The sequence below is a fragment of the Schistocerca serialis genome, chromosome 5, assembly GCF_023864345.2.
Source record: "Schistocerca serialis cubense isolate TAMUIC-IGC-003099 chromosome 5, iqSchSeri2.2, whole genome shotgun sequence".
In the NCBI taxonomy this organism is placed as follows: Eukaryota; Metazoa; Arthropoda; class Insecta; order Orthoptera; family Acrididae; genus Schistocerca; species Schistocerca serialis.
In genome coordinates, this window is record NC_064642.1 from 249,621,186 (window position 1) to 249,641,956 (window position 20,771).

The 20,771-nt window shown below is 42.9% G+C and overlaps 1 protein-coding gene across 1 annotated transcript in view; it reads left to right on the forward strand.

Moving 5' to 3' along the window:
* Positions 1–20,554, forward strand: part of LOC126481584 (beta-3 adrenergic receptor-like) — a 146,276-nt gene extending 125,722 nt beyond the window's left edge. The window contains exon 4 of the mRNA XM_050105443.1: positions 19,393–20,554. Within this exon, the coding sequence (XP_049961400.1) occupies positions 19,393–19,569 (177 nt within the window). The 3' untranslated portion in view covers positions 19,570–20,554. The remainder of the gene's footprint in view (positions 1–19,392) is intronic.
* Positions 20,555–20,771: the final 217 nt, after the last annotated feature.

Below are 20,771 nucleotides of genomic sequence, written 5' to 3' on the forward strand. Positions count from 1 at the left end.
GAGCATATGGAATAGGTTCCTAGGTATGTGAGTGGCTCGAAGTCTTCTGAAGTAAAAGGAGCCAGTATGTTGTCCTCCAACCGAAGAATGTTCATCAGAGACAAGAGTCTCATCAGGAGTGCCCCAGGGAAGTGCTGTAGGACCACTATTATTTTCTATGTACATAAATGATCTGTTGTACTTGGTGGGCAGCAATCTGCAGTTGTTTGCTGACGATGCTATGGTGCACGGGAAGGTGTCGAAGTTTGGCAACTGTATAAGAATACAAGACGACTTCGACAAAATTTCCTGTTCGTATGATGAATGGCAGCTAGCTCAAAATGTAGAAAAATAAATTTGGAAGTTCAGGAATAACAAACCCGCACTGTTCGAATAACGCATTAGTAGTGTACTACTTGACACAGTAACGAAGTTTGATTACATGAGCGTAACATTGCAAAAAGATATGAAATAGAACGAGCATATGAGGACTATGCTTGGAAAGACGAATCGTCGACTTCGGCTTATTTGGAGAATTTTAGGAAAGAATGGTTCATCTGTAAAGGAGACGGCACATAGGACACTATTGCGACGCATTCTTGAGTACTGCTCGTATGCTTGGGATCCATATGAGGTAGGCTATAGGGAGACATTGAAGCAGTTCAGAGGCGGGCTGCTAGATTTGTTACCGGTAGATTCGAACAACACGCAGGCATTACGGAGATGCTTCGAGAACTGAATTGCCAAAATCTGGAGGGAAGGCGGCTATGATATCGAGGAATACTATTGATGAAATATGGCGCACCGGCATTTGCAGCTGACCTTACAACGATCCTACTGCCACTAATATACATTTCGAGTAAGATAAGGAAAATTAGGGCTCTTACGGAGGCATATCGGTAGTTGTTTTCTTCCTTGCTCTATTTGCGAGTAGAACAAGAAAGGAAATTACTAGTGGTTGTTGAGGATACCCTCCGCCACGCACCGCACAGTGGTTTGCGGAGTACGTATTAGATGTTGATGCAAATTTAGATGTCTCTCTATCCAAGATAACATGTGATCCCTACAAGAGATGTTCAATCTAGTTAAAGCTTTGTTTGATACCTATGTAATCGTACTTTCGTTGATTGAGTCAGAGATGGTGCCGAGTTAAATACTCTTCCTTAGCCAAGTAATGCCGTGTCCAGCTGATAGTCTGGACCCGTGGTATTCACAACGTCATGCGAGGAAACTGGAAGTTGTGTTTGGCATGATGGATGTTTTCTTAATCCATGACGGTTGACAAAGCCAGGTAACCTTACAATCCGGGAAGAGATGCCAATGCTGCACCCACACTCCCCTCGGCCAATTTTTGTGCATTTTTTTCGGTGTAGCTTCAGAAATTTTTTATGTTTTATGAAGTCAGTCTAATGAAGACAAGCAGTCATTCAGAAATATTACTTAAGTGAATTATTCGGATGAAAAATGTTACACAAGAGTTAAATGCATCATTGTAGTAAATAAACTACAAATCGAATAACTTTCTGAGGTAATTTGAATGTAATCTCATCTCTATCTTAATGCTTTTGGTACTGTACATTAGTTTCGTGATTCTTAATAAAGAACAAATTTAATTTGCTGCTATCGGCCGACGTGGCGCAATGGTCAGCGCACTGGACTAGCATTCGGGAGGACGACGGCTCGAAACCGCTTTCGGCCATCGGGATTTACGCTTTCTGTGATTTCCCTAGATCGCTCCAGGCAAATTCTGGGATGGCTCCTGTCAAAAGGCGCAGCCGACTTTCTTCTTCATCCTTCAGAAAGACCGCAGCTCTTGGTCTAGTGGCTAACGTTGCTGCCTCTGGATCACGAGTTTCCAGTTTCGATTTCCGGCCGGGTTGGGGATTTTCTCTGCCCGGGGACTGGGTGTTTGTGTTGTCCTGATCATTTCATCATCATCATCATCATCATCCTCATCCTCATAAGCATTATTCGTGACAGTGGCTAGACTGGATTGTGTAGAAATTGGACAGTGTAAAAATTGGGACTTTGTAGGCTCGCTGATGACCGCGCAGTTGAGCGACCCACAAACCAAACATCAACATCATCATCATCATCACCATCATCATCATCATCCTTCACTAATGTAAAGTTGTGCTCCGTCTCTAAAGATTTTATCGATGGACCTTTAAACACTAACCTTTCTTCCTTCTTCCTTATTCGTTTCTCATAAATTACAAATTGGTTCTAGAAGAAATGGTGTTATAATTAAAAACTGAGAAAAATCCATTTTCTGGAACTGTGTTTTTAGTATAATTTTTATTCGCGTTTCCATGCCTTGAGCGAAGAAAATTTACCGATCTTGTCATTGAAGTCAAGCTTTGCGTCTTCGCCGCTTCTGTCGATGGGATACCTGCAACTGAATCTGACAATCTGCTTTCGCATGTATATTAAATGGCTCCTAAGTTCAGATGTCCACGACAGGCAGATAAAACAAAACTGACAGTCTAGAAAGAGTGACTTGACACAAGTACTGTGTACGGCTACACGTTTAGCACTGTGTTTAGCAAAGAAACTTAAGACCTTCGATACTTTAGTGCAATTTGGAGTTTTATCGCGTACACAGTGCATGAGTAATGTCTACTTCCAGCAACCACAAGACACCAGGTGCTTCAGCAGTGTGGCCGATGACCAGTGATAGAACATATCTTTATTTACTTGTGAACAGGGTATAGTTGTTTATAGGCGAAACGACTAACAACTCCCGTAGTATTATTAATCAGCTGCAGAAGGCTTATTCCTGAATTCTTTTTTTTACTAACGCTGCACATCGTATCAACTGTCACTTGGAATCAGCAAAAGTAATGACTGTAGGTGCAAAAAAATTACACATTCTATCCACCTCTTTTGTGTGCTTTCTTCACTTCATGTCCCGCTCAAGTCCTCCTATGGTAGAGGTCAGAAAACCTACGTTCAAACAGCACAAAGTCCACTCCCTGTAATTTTTAACTCAAGAGACCAAGGAAAAAGTTCAAATTACCCAGACTTCAAAATATAAGAATTTTTGTAAATATTACTCAGGGCAAACTTTTAAAGTTGAAAATTAAAACAGCGAAAAAAGTGGTCCAACTAAAACATTGATATTTCTGTAAATACTACACGAATATGTAATAAAAATGGGGGGTTCCTTCTTAAAAGAACACAGTTGATGTCCGTTTGACCTATGGCAGCGCCATCTATCGGGCCAACCATAGCACCATCTGGTTTCCCCCTTCAAGCTAGACAAGTTTTGTTCTTTGTAGTTTTTTCGTTTGACGCTTATTTCGGGAGATATTTGGCCCGGTCACGATCAATGGAGCACCCTGCATACTCTGCAGCAACGCTATCCAACGGAAAGATTTTTGTTGCCCTTTATTGTGGGAGACGCACAGAGAAAAAAATTAAAATGAACGAGAGTGTGATTGGAGGTAAATTACACATATCTATGACATACGTATGTACATTCACCTTTATTTTAATAACATGGGAATTAATACACACACATGTATACGTATGGTACAGACATAAACGATATGAAAAGTATACCAACGATAACGTTACACGTCACTTTGAAAAGTAGTCCATGGTTTTCTTTTGAGACAGCAATTTCCATCTAGCATTGCCCAGTGAATTTTCGACGGTGATGAAAGCTGAGAAAAAATCATCACTCGTTTCCGTTCTGAGGGCGTAGGGGCATAGGGTGTGGATAGACGACCATGCCTCGCTCAATATGACTGGAGTTGGAGGTGGTTCTTCGTTACCTTCCTCGTCCTCATCCTGAAAAGCCAACAGTTTAGCATTGGTTAGAACACCCTGGACACCATTGTCATCATCAACATGAACAAAATCCTCAAAGATTATCTCATCACAGACCAGGATTTTTCCGTCAATATGAAACATTTTGTCCTCTACACTGACTTATCCACTTGAGCAAGAACTCCTCAAGAGGGAAATTTGCCCTGACCTGACCTTTTCCATCCAGTGTCAAAGACACTGTAGTTAACTGTTTTGCAACATCGATATACGAATTTAACTCTCCACGGATTCAATAACAGTTTCTAGACATTAAATGAAAGATACTAGTTCCTTCTAGCGCTCGGAGCGTTTCGAGTTTTCAAGAAACACGGATTGACTACAACACAATATGAGAGCGAACTGCAGACTGAGTAGGATATGGGTTGGAGGAACAAACGACTGGTGGTCTGAACCTGTACTGTGAATCACAAAAGACTTCACATTATACAGAATGGGGGAGCCCTGTTTCAAATTATAAAATGTTAGCGAGATGTCCTTACCACTACAATTTCAAATTATCGAACGACCGAAACCAATCTATTTATTTATATTTACGGAGTATTTTTCAAGGGACCGGGAAAAATTTCTAATTATTGAGCGTTTTAAATTATCGAACGTCATCCTGACGAGAGCCGATTGTATTTGTTACAGTGACTTCTGTGGCTTCAGCACTAAGGTACGCTGCTGAAGCATGGTTCCCAAGACTTCAAGACTTACTAAGTTTCAGCACTGAGGAGCACTGCTACATCATGATGCCTCATAATGTTGCTCTGAGTGGCCTGGAAACGCAAACTTACGTATATGGCATTTGTAGACTTAGAGTAAGGTTTTGATAATACTGACTGAAACACTCTCTTTGAAATTATGAAGGGAGCAGGGGTAAAATACGGAAATGTAAGGTTATTTACGACTTGTACAGAAAACAGACGGCAGTTATAAGAGTCGAGGGCCATGACAGGAAAGCAGTGGCCGAGAGGGGAGTGAGACAGGGTTGTTGCCGATCTTATTCAACCTGTACCTTGAACAAGCAGTAAAGGGAACCAAAGAAAAATTTTGGAGTAGGAAATGTTCAATAAGAAGAAATAAAAACTTAGATTTGCTGATGACATTGTGATTCTATAAAAGACAGCAAAGGGTTTGAAACAGCAGTTGACCGGAATGGACAGTGTCTTGAAAGGTGGATATAAAATGAACACCAACAAAATCAAAACAAAATCACCAGGTGCTGATGAGAGAATTAGGTTAGGAAGCGAGATAAGTTTTGCTATTTCGGCAGCAAAATAACTGATGATGGCCAAAGCAAAGGGGATATGAAATGCAGTCTGTCGATGGAAAGGTGTAGAGGTCCTGAAGAACAGAAACTTTTAACCGAATGTTGGTTTTGGTGTTAGGAAGTCTTTTCTGTCAGTATTTTTCCGGAGTGTAGCCATGTATAGGCACGAAAGATGTACGATAGATCGCTTGCTTACCTGAACGGTAACGTGTTTGCCTACCATGCAGCGCGCCAGGGTTCGATTCCCGGCCGAGCTGGAGATTTTCTCCGCTCGTGGACTGGGTACTGTTCTGTCTTCATCACCATCTCACTATCACCGACGCGCAGGTCGCCCATGTGGCGTCACCTGAAATATGATTTTCACCCAGCATCCGAAATTCCCCAGATGAAGCCTCCCGTCCATCAATGCCACACGAAGATTTAATTTTCTTGGGCGATAAACGGTATAAACAAGAACAGGACAGAAGCTTTTGCTATGTGGTACTACAGAAGAACGCTGAAGATTAAATGGGTAGATACAGAACTGAACTGGGGAGAAAAGAAACTGACCAAAAGAAGGAAGCGTTTTTTAGAACACATCAATAGATTATCAGTTTAGTACTGAAGGGATGTTTGAGGAATAAAAATCGTAGAAGCAGACCGAGAGAGAGAAGATAGTAAACAGATTCAGGAGGATATAAGTTAGTTATTCGGAGATGAAGTGGCTTGCACAGAATAGAGTAGCATGGAGAGTTGCAGCAAACCTGTATTTGGACTGAAGACCACAATAACAACGATATGTGGCCTCAAAGCCAGCTGTACCTGTAGCGGGAACGTTGGTTTACTTCAACCCGACGGGTCAGAATCTAAGAACCACTGATGGCTTTGATTGGTATTTAAAACCTTGTTTCCTGAAGAAAACCGTCTGTAGGTCGACGTAAAGCTAATTTTTATCGTCATCCCAAGGGTATCTTTTGTAGCAGTTCTCGAATGACAATTCTGGGACATTATGTTCGTGTCTTCGGGCCAACTTCACCGTGAAGGTGTATCCATGCTCGCGAAGGCGCTAAAATTCCTACTAAGGTTTGACCTCTAAGGGAAATAAAAAGTAGATTTTAAATGAAAGTAGGTAATGATTCACAAAATAAAAAAAAATGAAAAAGTAATGAAATGATTTGTGAAATGATTTGCATAACAGTAAGATATAAAATAAGAAAACATTTAACGTACCTTTAATGATACTCGTAACGGTGTACAGTAGGTGAGATGCTCATAGATTAGAGACGTAAGGAGACCACTGAGTGAAATTACACCAAATATTCTCTAGTAACATTTAAATTTCTAAGATTCTAAGCTGAAACTGAACTTTAAATTCTCAGTGTCCTCACTTGACTCTCTGTGTATGATTTCGAGCATAATTCAAAAGCGTGCTAAATATTTCCCTATATAATTTATTACTTTGAGATAATTAATTTAACAAAACATTATGCTCTTTTCTTCCAAAATTTCCTTTTATTTCCACGTTTTGCTCAGAAAACGTGACATATAATAAATTGACGAAAAAAATTGGAAACTTCAGAAGGGGTTGTGCAACGTAAACGAAAGTTGGTATAAGATGCATCAGACTGGCGCTAGTAGCGTCACTATGAAGATGCAAATGAGGTTCGCTTTAAAGACAGGCTGGAATCATTGTGAATGTTAGTTATCTTTGAAATTGGACGTGGTGAGTTGATTCCAATCAAGAATGCCATTATCAACACCTCACTCAGTTTCAATGAGGTGGTATAATACTACTGCAAGTGGTTGGATGTTGCTTCTTCGCTGCAGAAAGAAATAGCGGGGATGTAGCCACTGTGGATGATTGATGGCAGTGGTGATCACGAGAGTGTACGGTCACAAGAAGACCGGGCTCCTGACGGCCATCTGATGCTACCGAAAGGGGAGATCATCGTGTACGGCGTATGGCTCTGCCACGTTTTACTGCATGTGCAGCATCAGTTTCAGCAGTAGTTGGCACCGCAGTGACGCAACGAACTGTTACAAACTGGTTACTTCAACGACAGCTTCGAGCCAGTCACCCAGACGCGTGCCTTTCACTGAACCCAAACCACCATTAGTTGCGACTTTGGTACTGTCAAGAGACAGCTCATTAGAGGGGGGGGGGGGGGTGGAGGTCTGTTGTGTTTTCTGATGAAAGCTGGTTCTGCCTCGGCACCATTGGTGGCCGTGTTGGTTGGAAGGAGACCAGTTGAGGGCCTGCAAAGAAACCCTCTGCGTGCTAGCCACATTGGACCTACGTCTGAAGTTATGGTCTGGATGCCATTTCGTATAACAGCAAGAGCACTCTCACGGGTGTCACACTCATCCTGACACCAAATTTGTGCGTCAGCTTCGTGATTCGAGCTGTTCTGCTGCCGTTTATGAACAGCATTCCTGGGGGTGTTTTCCGTCAGGATAACGTTCGCCCACATACCGTTTCTGTAACCCAATCTGCTCTGTAGAGTGTTGAGATGTTGTCCGGACCTGCTCGACCAACAGATCTGCCCCCAATCGAGCTTGTATGGGTCATCATCGGAGAACTCCAGCGTCATCCACAAACGGTTTAACCGTCCCTGTATTGACTGACGAAGTGCAGCAGGCATAGACCTCCATCTCACAAACTGACATCCGACACCTGTACAACACAATGGATGAACGTTTACATGCATACATTCAACATTATGGCGGTTATACTGTTTATGAATATACCAGTATTTCACATTTCCAATGAATTATCTCGCACTTAGATTAACCTTAATCACTTACATATTTTACCTAGAGAAATTTGTTCCCGAAAATCCATTACTCAACTTTAATAATTTATTGATGTTGCGATTTCTTTTCCGTCTGTGGACCCTACTTATCGATGTCTGTCCTATTATTAGTAAGAACATCAGATCAAGAGAAAGCAAAAAAAATTGAAATTTATGCTACGATTTTTAATTTTTTTACACTTCATGTACATAGTGTTGGTGAAATACTTCAGTTTTCCTTCGAATCACTAATTATTCTTCTCTTAATTACTCTGTTAACCTACAAGTGTTATTATTATTAAAAATGTTATTGTGCAAAGCTGGTCCTTACACTAGTCCCTTTGATACTCAGTTGTCCATTGACCAATCTTTGTCTAGCTGAGAAAATTCGGACCTAAACCGACTGAACCCAATGTATAATTTTCCTTTCAAAATTCAGACAAAAACTCACTCTGAATTTTCCTTCGAATCACAAATTAAGTTTCGTTAATTACCTTCATTACCTTCAATCAATTGAGTATTTCTTTTGCGAATGTGGACCTCATGATGTTGAAATCGGTATCTCACTTGTTCATTTATCACTATCCGTCAGGCTGTGAAAATTCTTTCAAAAATCCATTGTGTAATTTCTAGGGAGACTTGTCTTCCCTCCGCTGAAACATTTGCCCAAGAATCGTGGAACAATACTTCACTAACAAGGTATCATCATTTACTGTTCATAATCTCTTCGTTCTCCTCGCATCACACTTGAAAATGATATGCAAATGTGGACGCTGATTATTTAGTGAAGTTTCTGAATTAATTTTTGGCCCCAAGTGCTTCAAATTATTTAATATACGTCATGACAAAGTTTTATTGCTATCCTGTAAGGTGTACCAGTATGGACGATTACGAGCAATATATTTAGGATTTTAGGTTAGGGCTGTCTTTATGTAACTGAATAAAAGCAATGTTTATTTAATGAGACGCCCCTCCACTTACTTTCCTTTACAACATTATTAAGTTTAGACCTTTACAGCAGGCTATTATCAGTTGTATCTGAAACTGCCAGATATTAATACATAAGATAATGGGCATATAGTCATTTTTTATTACTATGGGAGACGAGACAGAATGCTTACATTTGTACGGGATAAGTGCAGAAATAATAAATAGCTTAACGTTATGCTCCAGAGAAACAACGTCAAATGATAAATATAATAGAATTCAGGTGGATATAAGGAAGTTTTACTCCCACTGACATGAGAAAAATAAGCATGTTGTAATTATAAAATGTTTACAGTCCGATACTTTACAACTGTTAAATGGTTTAGTTTGAAAAGAGTTTTCTGATAATCTTCAAAATCGTAGTATTTTTCACGTAAAATCCTAAAAAGCATACGTTAATGCAGCAAAGTCCAATAGATTTAAAATGCTGCCCCCAGTGACGTCCTTAGGAAATGAGAGTGTCGTAATATTTTTAAAAATAAAAACTAAAAGTAATTATTTTGAATTAATAAAAGTGTAAAATTATTACAATGGACGACATCTAACGAATAAAATAAGCACAATTGGGTGTTGCTGAAGGCTCTGGCGTAGCATGGACGCATCGTCAATCTTTGCTAACAACTAGCTACAGCTTATTAAGTGTATTTTCCTTGGCCTCTTTCTATTTCTTCATAAATGTCCACAAAGTAGACTTTTATCATTGTATGGAGAATTACAAGATTATTTTCAATACTGTGCACTTTGTCACTATTTTGTTTTTTGAACTGAATGTGTTTATTATTACGACATGCCCATTGTCTCATTGGGCGCTAAAAGTTTTTAAATTCACGTGACATGTAGTATTTTTATAATTTGACGTTACTACTCCACAGCATGATCTAAGTTGTATATTATACTTGCATAAGCATTGTGTCTCGTCTGCTATTATAAAAACAAAAAATATCTGTATTCTCTCCACATTATGTATGTGAACTTAATAATGTTCTAAAAACTAACTGGAGTGGTGTTTCATTAACTGAACAACAGTTGCGGTATCAACAGCTTCATCCAGACATGAAGAAACTAATACTGTTTCCATAGCCACAAATGTTTCCCCGCGGTTCATTACGGCGTCATCAGTGAGCAGCAATACTCGTAAGTTTGCATTCGAATGCAGCACCTTTCAACTCTATTAGTGTTTGTTATTGCACACGTGAATTACAAATAGTTCTGAAACAACCAGCGTTTGATCATTATGTGTTTTGTTATTTTCTATGTATGTTGATATTACTGTATACACTGATCAGGCAGAACATTGTGATCACAGACCTAGTCTCGTTATAAACATGTACAGGCGTCACCTAGGGAAGAATGATTGCTAGTCAGACACACTCACGGTGCATATAGTATCAGTTAGCCTGCTGCCCGTGTGTACAATGGAGAATACGCTAGATCTATCCGAGTTTGATCGAGAGCAGATTGTGACTGTCCCGCTACGGTCGCAGGTGCGAATCCTGCCTCGGGCATGGATGTGTGTGATGTCCTTAGGTTAGTTAGGTTTAATTAGTTCTAAGTTCTAGGCGACTGATGACCTCAGAAGTTAAGTCGCGTAGTGCTCAGAGCCATTTGAAGCCATTTGTGACGGTCCAGATGCTCGTAAAGAGCATTTCGGAAACTGCACAACTTGTGTGTTCGAGGAGTCCTGTAGTGCCTTCAACACGTGGTGAAACCACATCCAGACGTCGTGGGGTTGAGCGTTCGTCCCTCATTACAGATGTCGGACGTCGTAGGCTGTGCAGACTGGTAAAACAGGACAGGCGGCGAACTGTGGCGGAACTAACATCAGACTTCGATTCTGGGCAGAGTACAAGAGCGTCTTAATACACAGTGCACCGAACACTCCTAACGATGGACCTCCGCAGACGACTACCCACGCGTGTGCCAATGTTAACATCACGACGTCGGAAACTACGACTGAAATGGGCACGTGACCATCGGCACTGTACGTTGGCGCAGTGGCAGAGCATTGCATGCTCTGATGAATCCCGATACCCTCTTTATCATGTCGATGGGAGGGCGCAAATCCGTCTTCTTATATGGGGACAGCACCTTGACACTCGTACTGCGGGACGGAGACAAGCTGGATGCAGCTCCATTATGCTCTGGGGAACATTCTCATGGGCATCCATGGGTCATCCATGACGGCCAAGGGGTATTGTACACTCGTTGCATACCACGTACTTCAATTCATGATCACATTTCCCGACGGCAGTGGCAGTTTTCAACAAGATAATGCACCATCTCACAAGGCCAGGGGTGTGGTGGAGTGGTTTGAGGAATACAGTGACGAATTCCTATTGATGTACAGCCCCCCCCCCCCCCCAACTCGACAGATCTGAACCCGATCGAACACATCTGGGATGTGAACGAACGTGGCGTCAAAGGTCATCACTCCATTCCCAGGAATTTATGGGAATTAGGAGACTTGTGTGTACAGATGTGGTGCCAACTCCCTCCAGTGGCATACCAAGGCCTCCTTGCCTCCATGACACGATGCGTCGCCGTAGTTATCCGTCGAAAGGTGAACATACCGGCTATTACGTAGGTGGTCATAATGTCCTGGCTGATCAGCCTATGTGCTATAATTGTACTGCTGGAGAAGCTAGTGTTCTACCTGTAACATTACAAACCAATTTCAGCGCAGGATGCATACTGCAGAAACAGTCTTCCACCATGTTAACGTGTTTAGTGTTACGTAGTGTTCACAAGTGTAGAATGTATTTTGAGAAGTCTATGGACAATAGTTACATACGTGAGTGTGCGAGCGAGCACACGAGGGCGCGCGCGCGCGCACGAATGTGTGCGTGTGTGTTACTGTAGGCGGTTTATTGGTGAGTTGCAGTTGATACGTATTTGTTCACTTTTACCTAATGTTCTGTATTTGTGAGGCAATAACTATATTGTCTTAAATTTTCTGCAAATGTGGAGTAATTACGTCATTCTTCTAAGATACGTTCTTTTATCTTGTACCATTATTGGTGCATTTCCTTCCACCATGCACGGCACTGCAGCTTTGGCATTTGAAACCATGGATGTCTGATTCTTGGATTTATTCTGTAGTGATTTTGTTTAAAGGCTATTTATTGTTTTAATTACATTACAGGCCGCCGATCTAGGCTTCATAAATTGTGACGAAACGCGTTTGGTAAAACAAATAATGTCATTATTCAGTTGCACTGAGATTGATGGTTTGATGCCAGAAATCATTGTTATAATACGAGGGTCGTTCCGAAAGTAAGTTTCGTCTATGTTTTTCACCCGTAAATTTTATTGCTGAATAAAAGTACACGATAGCACCATCAACAACACACTTTGCATTATTTTCGACCTAGTCTTCACCGACATCCAGACATGTGTAGTAGCGTGCGATCTGTTTGAAGAAACAATTCTGGTAAAATTCGGTATCCTGCGATACAAGCAGCTGTGATCTAGGCTGATTCTCATCCTTGCACTCTTTTAATGGGGGGGGGGGGGGGTAAGATTTCTCCCAGACAGTTTTCCGTAACCCAACAAAGCACGGAGCATGTGATGGGCCGGAGCACAGCCAATACGGAGTTAAGACTCCACGTCTCACACCATTATGCACGTGCTTGCTGTCAGCATGTCCTGTACCCTAACAATGTTGTTTCCGTTTGTGGACGTGGAGGGACGCCAACTTAACCTGCATCCTCCACACTCTGCTTTCCTTCTCTGAGCATGCAGCACCAGCGACATTCGTTTGGCTAGACGTGCCCTCTTCACTATACACTATCCGTAGGCATTCATGGATGACGAACACACAAGCCCATTTATGCCGGATGACAGCAAGCACGTCGCCAGTACTCGCACGTCTCACAAAGTGATGTGTACTCGAATAACCTCGGGCACGAGGCAGTTGCTACTCTCTATTCTTAGGCACTCTGTTCATGGGTCATTCCTTCTTCCTTGCCACCCCTTCCGTCGTTGAACGAGCAAGTGCGTGGATTCACGTTTGGACTGTTGATAATTTTTAAAATACGGAGAACCGGATATGTCGATATTTAAAAAAAGTCATTATCGGCTGCAGATATACTGAAAAAGTATGGATATATCGTTGTACTGACGGAAAAATTATCGATGTAGCGGTCTATAAAATATTAGATGCACGTTGTAAATATATAGGATTTAGAGCTGTATATTTAAGTATTGATTTATTATTAGGTAATCTGTACTTCAACAAGTTAGCAGCCTGCTCATCCCTCTTAGAGAAAGAACTGAAAGGAAAATGATTCACGTTCACGTTTGGCGATGACCACTTTGTTAACAATCGTAACTGCACGTAAGTGCGACAATAAAAGGTATCCTATGGTCCGTCTTTGAGTTTCGTCACATACCGGATTTTTCTGGAACTCTTTATGTCGACTTCCCTGTTTTCTCGTTTCTGCTAACGCCAGCGACCTTGCAGCTGTAGTGTCAAAATTGTGTGATGAAGCTAAACGCTACAGTTTCTGTTGGTAGCGCCAAGTGCCAGTCACATCAGCATTTCCGCTCACACGTATCCACCCACGGCTAAGACCAGTCTTGTCATTTTGAAGACTGCCGATGTGAAGAAGTAGCACACCAGTTACGTTCAAAATTGTTTTTAACGCAACTGGTGTGCTATTTCTTCACATCAGAAATGTCGGTTTTTCACTCAACTCCTCCCTGACGCAATCGGACTTCGTCTTTTATGCCTCATGTACTTGGTTTATACAGTCAAGGAGAAAGATTGAAAATGATGAGAGCTGAAAAGGTAGTAAGACTCCTTCACACAGTGAAAGTAAAATTATGTTCTACTACAATTGGAAAAGAACAACTTCATATACAGAGGAGTCCTAAAAATGTATCCACTGTTTAAAAGTCCATAACTTGCAATCTAATTGACGAATTTGTCTCATTTTTTTTAAAGTGTATCGTAATGTCAAACTTAAAGACATAATTGTAGGTGTTCGAAATGGTCACCATTAACATCCACACACAAAACGATGCCACCGAACTGCAGCACGAACTACTGACTGCAACGTGTTCACTTGGATATTTGCACATGAATGTACAATGGATTCTCGAAGTACATCCAATGTGCGTGGCTTTTGTCGATAAACGATGTCCTTTAGTGTTCCCTACAGTTAAAGTCCAGAGGAGTAAGGTCTGGGGAACGTGGTGGATACTCCACAGCACCTCTACGGCCTATACATCTTTCTGGTAGATTTTCGCCGAGATAAGCCCTAACACGATTTTGGTAGTGGGCTGGTGCACCATCTTGTTGAAAGTAAACTCTTCCGTTTCCATACAAGTCTCAGATGGCAGGTAAAATGGATGTCTGAAGCTCCTGAAGGTACACCTCAACGGTAACTGTGCCGGTGGTAGATGGATAGGCCGTAGAGGTGCTGTGGAGTATCTACATCTACATCTACATTGATACTCCGCAAGCCACCCAACGGTGTGTGGCAGAGGGCACTTTACGTGCCACTGTCATTACCTCCCTTTCCTGTTCCAGTCGCGTATGGTTCGCGGGAAGAACGACTGTCTGAAAGCCTCCGTGCGCGCTCTAATCTCTCTAATTTTACATTCGTGATCTCCTCGGGAGGTATAAGTAGGGGGAAGCAATATATTCGATACCTCATCCAGAAACGCACCCTCTCGAAACCTGGCGAGCAAGTTACACCGCGATGCAGAGCGCCTCTCTTGCAGAGTCTGCCACTTGAGTTTATTAAACATCTCCGTAACGCTATCACGGTTACCAGATAACCCGGTAACGAAACGCGCCGCTCTTCTTTGGATCTTCTCTATCTCTTCCGTCAACCCGACCTGGCACGGATCCCACACTGACGAGCAATACTCAAGTATAGGTCGAACGAGTGTTTTGTAAGCCACCTCCTTTGTTGATGGACTACATTTTCTAAGCACTCTCCCAATGAATCTCAACCTGGTACCCGCCTTACCAACAATTAATTTTATATGATCATTCCACTTCAAATCGTTCCGCACGCATACTCCCAGATATTTTACAGACGTAACTGCTACCAGTGTTTGTTCCGCTATCATATAATCATACAATAAAGGAACCTTCTTTCTATGTATTCGCAATACATTACACTTGTCTATGTTAAGGGTCAGTTGCCACTCCCTGCACCAAGTGCCTATCCGCTGCAGATCTTCCTGCATTTCGCTACAAGTTTCTAATGCTGCAACTTCTCTGTATACTACAGCATCATCCGCGAAAAGCCGCATGGAACTTCCGACACTATCTACTAAGTCATTTATATATATTGTGAAAAGCAATGGTCCCATAACACTCCCCTGTGGCACGCCAGAGGTTACTTTAACGTCTGTAGACGTCTCTCCATTGATAACAACATGCTGTGTTCTGTTTGCTAAAAACTCTTCAATCCAGCCACACAGCTGGTCTGATATTCCGTAGGCTCTTACTTTGTTTATCAGGCGACAGTGCGGAACTGTATCGAACGCCTTCCGGAAGTCAAGAAAAATAGCATCTACCTGGGAGCCTGTATCTAATATTTTCTGGGTCTCATGAACAAATAAGGCGAGTTGGGTCTCACACGATCGCTGTTTCCGGAATCCATGTTGATTCCTACATAGTAGATTCTGGGTTTCCAGAAATGACATGATATGCGAGCAACAAACATGTTCTAAAATTCTACAAGAGATCGACGTAAGAGATATAGGTCTATAGTTTTGCGCATCTGCTCGACGACCCTTCTTGAAGACTGGGACTATCTGTGCTCTTTTCCAATCATTTGGAACCCTCCGTTCCTCTAGAGACTTGCGGTACACGGCTGTTAGAAGGGGGGCAAGTTCTTTCGCGTACTCTGTGTAGAATCGAATTGGTATCCCGTCAGGTCCAGTGGACTTTCCTCTATTGAGTGATTCCAGTTGCTTTTCTATTCCTTGGACACTTATTTCGATGTCAGCCATTTTTTCGTTTGTGCGAGGATTTAGAGAAGGAACTGCAGTGCGGTCTTCCTATGTGAAACAGCTTTGGAAAAAGGTGTTTAGTATTTCAGCTTTACGCGTGTCATCCTCTGTTTCAATGCCATCATCATCCCGTAGTGTCTGCATATGCTGTTTCGAGCCACTTACTGATTTAACGTAAGACCAGAACTTCCTAGGATTTTCTGTTAAGTCGGTACATAGAATTTTACTTTCGAATTCAATGAACGCTTCACGCATAGCCCTACTTACGCTAACTTTGACATCGTTTAGCTTCTGTTTGTCTGAGAGGTTTTGGCTGCGTTTAAACTTGGAGTGGAGCTCTCTTTGCTTTCGCAGTAGTTTCCTAACTTTGTTGTTGTACCATGGTGGGTTTTTCCCGTCCCTCACAGTTTTACTCGGCACGTACCTGTCTAAAACGCATTTTACGATTGCCTTGAACTTTTTCCATAAACACTCAACATTGTCAGTGTCGGAACAGAAATTTTCGTTTTGATCTGTTAGGTAGTCTGAAATCTGCCTTCTATTACTCTTGCTAAACAGATAAACCTTCCTCCCTTTTTTTATATTCCTATTAACTTCCATATTCAGGGATGCTGCAACGGCCTTATGATCACTGATTCCCTGTTCTGTACATACAGAGTCGAAAAGTTCGGGTCTGTTTGTTATCAGTAGGTCCAAGATGTTATCTCCACGAGTCGGTTCTCTGTTTAATTGCTCGAGGTAATTTTCGGATAGTGCACTCAGTATAATGTCACTCGATGCTCTGTCCCTACCACCCGTCCTAAACATCTGAGTGTCCCAGTCTATATCTGGTAAATTGAAATCTCCACCTAAGACTATAACATGCTGAGAAAATTTATGTGAAATGTATTCCAAATTTTCTCTCAGTTGTTCTGCCACTAATGCTGCTGAGTCGGGAGGTCGGTAAAAGGAGCCAATTATTAACTTAGTTCGGTTGTTTAGTGTAACCTCCACCCATAATAATTCACAGGAACTATCCACTTCTACTTCACTACAGGATAAACTACTACTAACAGCGACGAACACTCCACCACCGGTTGCGTGCAATCTATCCTTTCTAAACACCGTCTGTACCTTTGTAAAAATTTCGGAAGAATTTATCTCTGGCTTAAGCCAGCTTTCTGTACCTATAACGATTTCAGCTTCGGTGCTTTCTATCAGCGCTTGAAGTTCCGGTACTTTACCAACGCAGCTTCGACAGTTGACAATTACAATACCGATTGCTGCTTGGTCCCCGCATGTCCTGACTTTGCCCCGCACCCGTTGAGGCTGTTGCCCTTTCTGTACTTGCCCAAGGCCATCTAACCAAAAAAACCGCCCAGCCCACGCCACACAACCCCTGCTACCCGTGTAGCCGCTTGTTGCGTGTAGTGGACTCCTGACCTATCCAGCGGAACCCGAAACCCCACCACCCTATGGCGCAAGTCGAGGAATCTGCAGCCCACATGGTCGCAGAACCGTCTCAGCCTCTGATTCAGACCCTCCACTCGGCTCTGTACCAAAGGTCCGCAGTCAGTCCTGTCGACGATGCTGCAGATGGTGAGCTCTGCTTTCATCCCGCTAGCGAGACTGGCAGTCTTCACCAAATCAGATAGCCGCCGGAAGCCAGAGAGGATTTCCTCCGATCCATAGCGACACACATCATTGGTGCCGACATGAGCGACCACCTGCAGATGGGTGCACCCTGTACCCTTCATGGCATCCAGAAGGACCCTTTCCACATCTGGAATGACTCCCTCCGGTATGCACACGGAGTGCACATTGGTTTTCTTCCCCTCTCTTGCTGCCATTTCCCTAAGGGGCCCCATTACGCGCCTGACGTTGGAGCTCCCAACTACCAGTAAGCCCACCCTCTGCAACTGCCCGGATCTTGCAGACTGAGGGGCAACCTCTGGAACAGGACAAGCAGCCATGTCAGGCCGAAGATCAGTATCAGCCTGAGACAGAGCCTGAAACCGGTTCGTCAGACAAACTGGAGAGGCTTTCCGTTCAGCCCTCCGGAATGTCTTTCGCCCCCTGCCACACCTTGAAACGACCTCCCACTCTACCACAGGTGAGGGATCAGCCTCAATGCGGGCAGTATCCCGGGCAACCACAGTCGTAGTCCGATCAGGGGATGCGTGGGACGAGCTGGCCGTCCCCGACAAACCCCCATACGGACCCCCACAGTGATGCCCATTGGCAACAGCCTCAAGCTGTGTGACCGAAGCCAACACTGCCTGAAGCTGGGAGCGAAGGGATGCCAACTCAGCCTGCATTCGAACACAGCAGTTGCAGTCCCTATCCATGCTAAAAACTGTTTTACAAAGAACGTCTGAACTAATCTACAGAGAGCGCAAACAAATCGACAAAATTTAAACGGTTATTAAAATACAAGATTGCCTAGTAAATGCAGTAATGCTGCTACTTGCGCACTGCTGACACTGCTCGGCGGCGGAAGGAGACTAAGCGAAATTTCACTATTCAGGTACTAAAACGCGATGCTACACTCTCAAATACTATAATACGCCCGAAATTTATGAATTAAACAATGCAAGTACCAAAAACACGCAAAGAAATTAAGAATTAAACTATGTAACAAATGAGTGAGCTGGGTGTATACGACTTGCTGCTCAGCTGCTTATCCAACGGCAGCAGGGAGCACACTGACTGACCAACCGACACTGGCCGTTCAAAACAAAAACAGTAGACAAACGACTACGCGAATTTACACTATTCAGGTACTAAAACGCGATGCTACAACTCTCAAATACTATAATACGTCCGAAATTTATGAATTAAACAATGCAAGTACCAAAAACACGCAAAGAAATTAAGAATTAAACTATGTAACAAACGAGTGAGCTAGGAGTATACGACTTGCTGCTCAGCTGCTTATCCAACGGCGGCAGGGAGCACACTCCACCACGTTCCCCAGACCTTACTCCTCTGGACTTTTACCTGTGGGGAACACTAAAGGACGGCGTTTATCGACAAAAGCCACACACATTGGATGAACTTCGAGAACCCATAGTACATTCATGTGCAAATATCCAACTGAACACGTTGCAGTCAGTAGTTTGTGCTGCAGTTCAGCGGCATCGTTCGTGTGTGGATGTTAATGGTGAACATTTCGAACACCTACAATTATGTCTTTAAGTTGGACATTACGATACACTTTCACCAAAAATGAGACAAATTCGTCAATTAGATTGCAAGTTAAGGACTTTGAAACAGTGGATACATTTGTTTGGACCCCTCTGTACTTACCGAATATTGTGAAAATATATAACATAAAATAATAAATATCGGCACTCGATATTGTCATTTTGGTATCAATATATCATTACATCGGGGGAAAGGTGTCCCCGACACATTTTTTTGAAAAATTCAATGTGTGGACATATCGCTATTTTGTCAACAGCCCTAATTCATATGGCGTTTATTTGCGTCACCTGGTGAACCATCTTCTCTTTCAAAAAACAATGACAAAACTTACTTTCGGAACGTCCCTCATAATAATAGCGATATTAAAGGTTCGTACAGTGTTCCAGAACCTGCGCAGCTGTCGCGTTGCAGGTGGCGATGCAGCGAATGTCGTGGAGCTGCCGCGCTGCCTGCTGGTCCGCGGAGGCGCCGCCCCCGGCGCGGCCCACGGTGGCCGTCACCGCCGCCTCCAACGGCAGCCAGCTGCACGACGGCCTCTTGCTGCGCCGCCCCACGCTGTCTCCGCGGCCCTTCACCACCACCCTGTGAGGGCAGCCGCCTTCCGAGCCGACACATCTCTGCGTGTGAGCGACACCGGGTGTGTACCCGATCTCGCCGCCCACCTGCCTTCTTTTCAGAAACGGTTGGCTTCCACAAACCAACGTGACTTGTGTGGTCGTTACTAAGTGCCACTATGATGTCGACAGTATTTAAACTCCACTACGTAGCTGAAGCACGGAACACACCCTCGTTTAGGGATCTGTCGGTGAAACATTTGTCGCCAGTACAGTTTAAGTTGGCGGACCTACTCCCTAGCCCTGAATCGATAGAAGCGGGTGGACGTTAGTCATTTGATTTTGGCTGCAGCCCAGCTTTACTTGTTGACAATGGTGTGTGTTGTTGGTTGCTGTGCTATACCACAGAGTAACGCTTATACAGACCGGAAACTCGGCTGCAGGTCATGCTCCAAAATTTATTGTGGTGGCACGAAGTCTACCATATTGAAAATGAATAAGTAGCTGCAGCTGCGACTGAAGCTATAGGCAAATGGAAAAGTTTTGTTTATTTTATTAGTTGTGCGTTTTAGTTGCTGGGATTGCCTCAAAGTAAAAAGTTATTTGTGCTCTTTAAGTTAGAAATAGATCATGAGCGGCAGTAAGAGGAAAGAACATACAAGAAAGAAACAATCGGCTCTCACAAAACGACTGATGGAAGTACACGAGCCGGCCGCGGTGGCCGAGTGGTTTTAGGCGCTTCAGTCTCGAACCGCGCGATCGCTACGGTCGCAGGTTCGAATCCTGCCTCGGGCATGGATGTGTGTGATGTCCTGAGGCTAGTTAGGTTTAAGTAGTTCGAAGTTCTAGGGGATTGATGACCTTAGAAGTTAAGTCGCATAGTGCTCAGAGCCATTTGAACCAATCATCAAGACATTCCGCAACAACTGAAAGATAAAGGAAAACCTGAAACACATCTCATATTTTGGACAAGGCTGGAAAAACGTGTCATCATGACACTAATCAGTTGTCATTTGTTAAGCAATATAATTCATTTTACATAATATGTTAGTCTGAACCTGTAGGCCTGGGCCTAATTCAAAACATTTGTATAAATTAATTTTTAATGTAGTCTACTGTCTTCAATTAAAGTATTACCTACGTTAATTGGAAATACATTCACTGGCCGCAAATATGTTGGCATCAGCTATGTTACATATGGATATACTACCTATTTGTGATATACGAATATCTAGG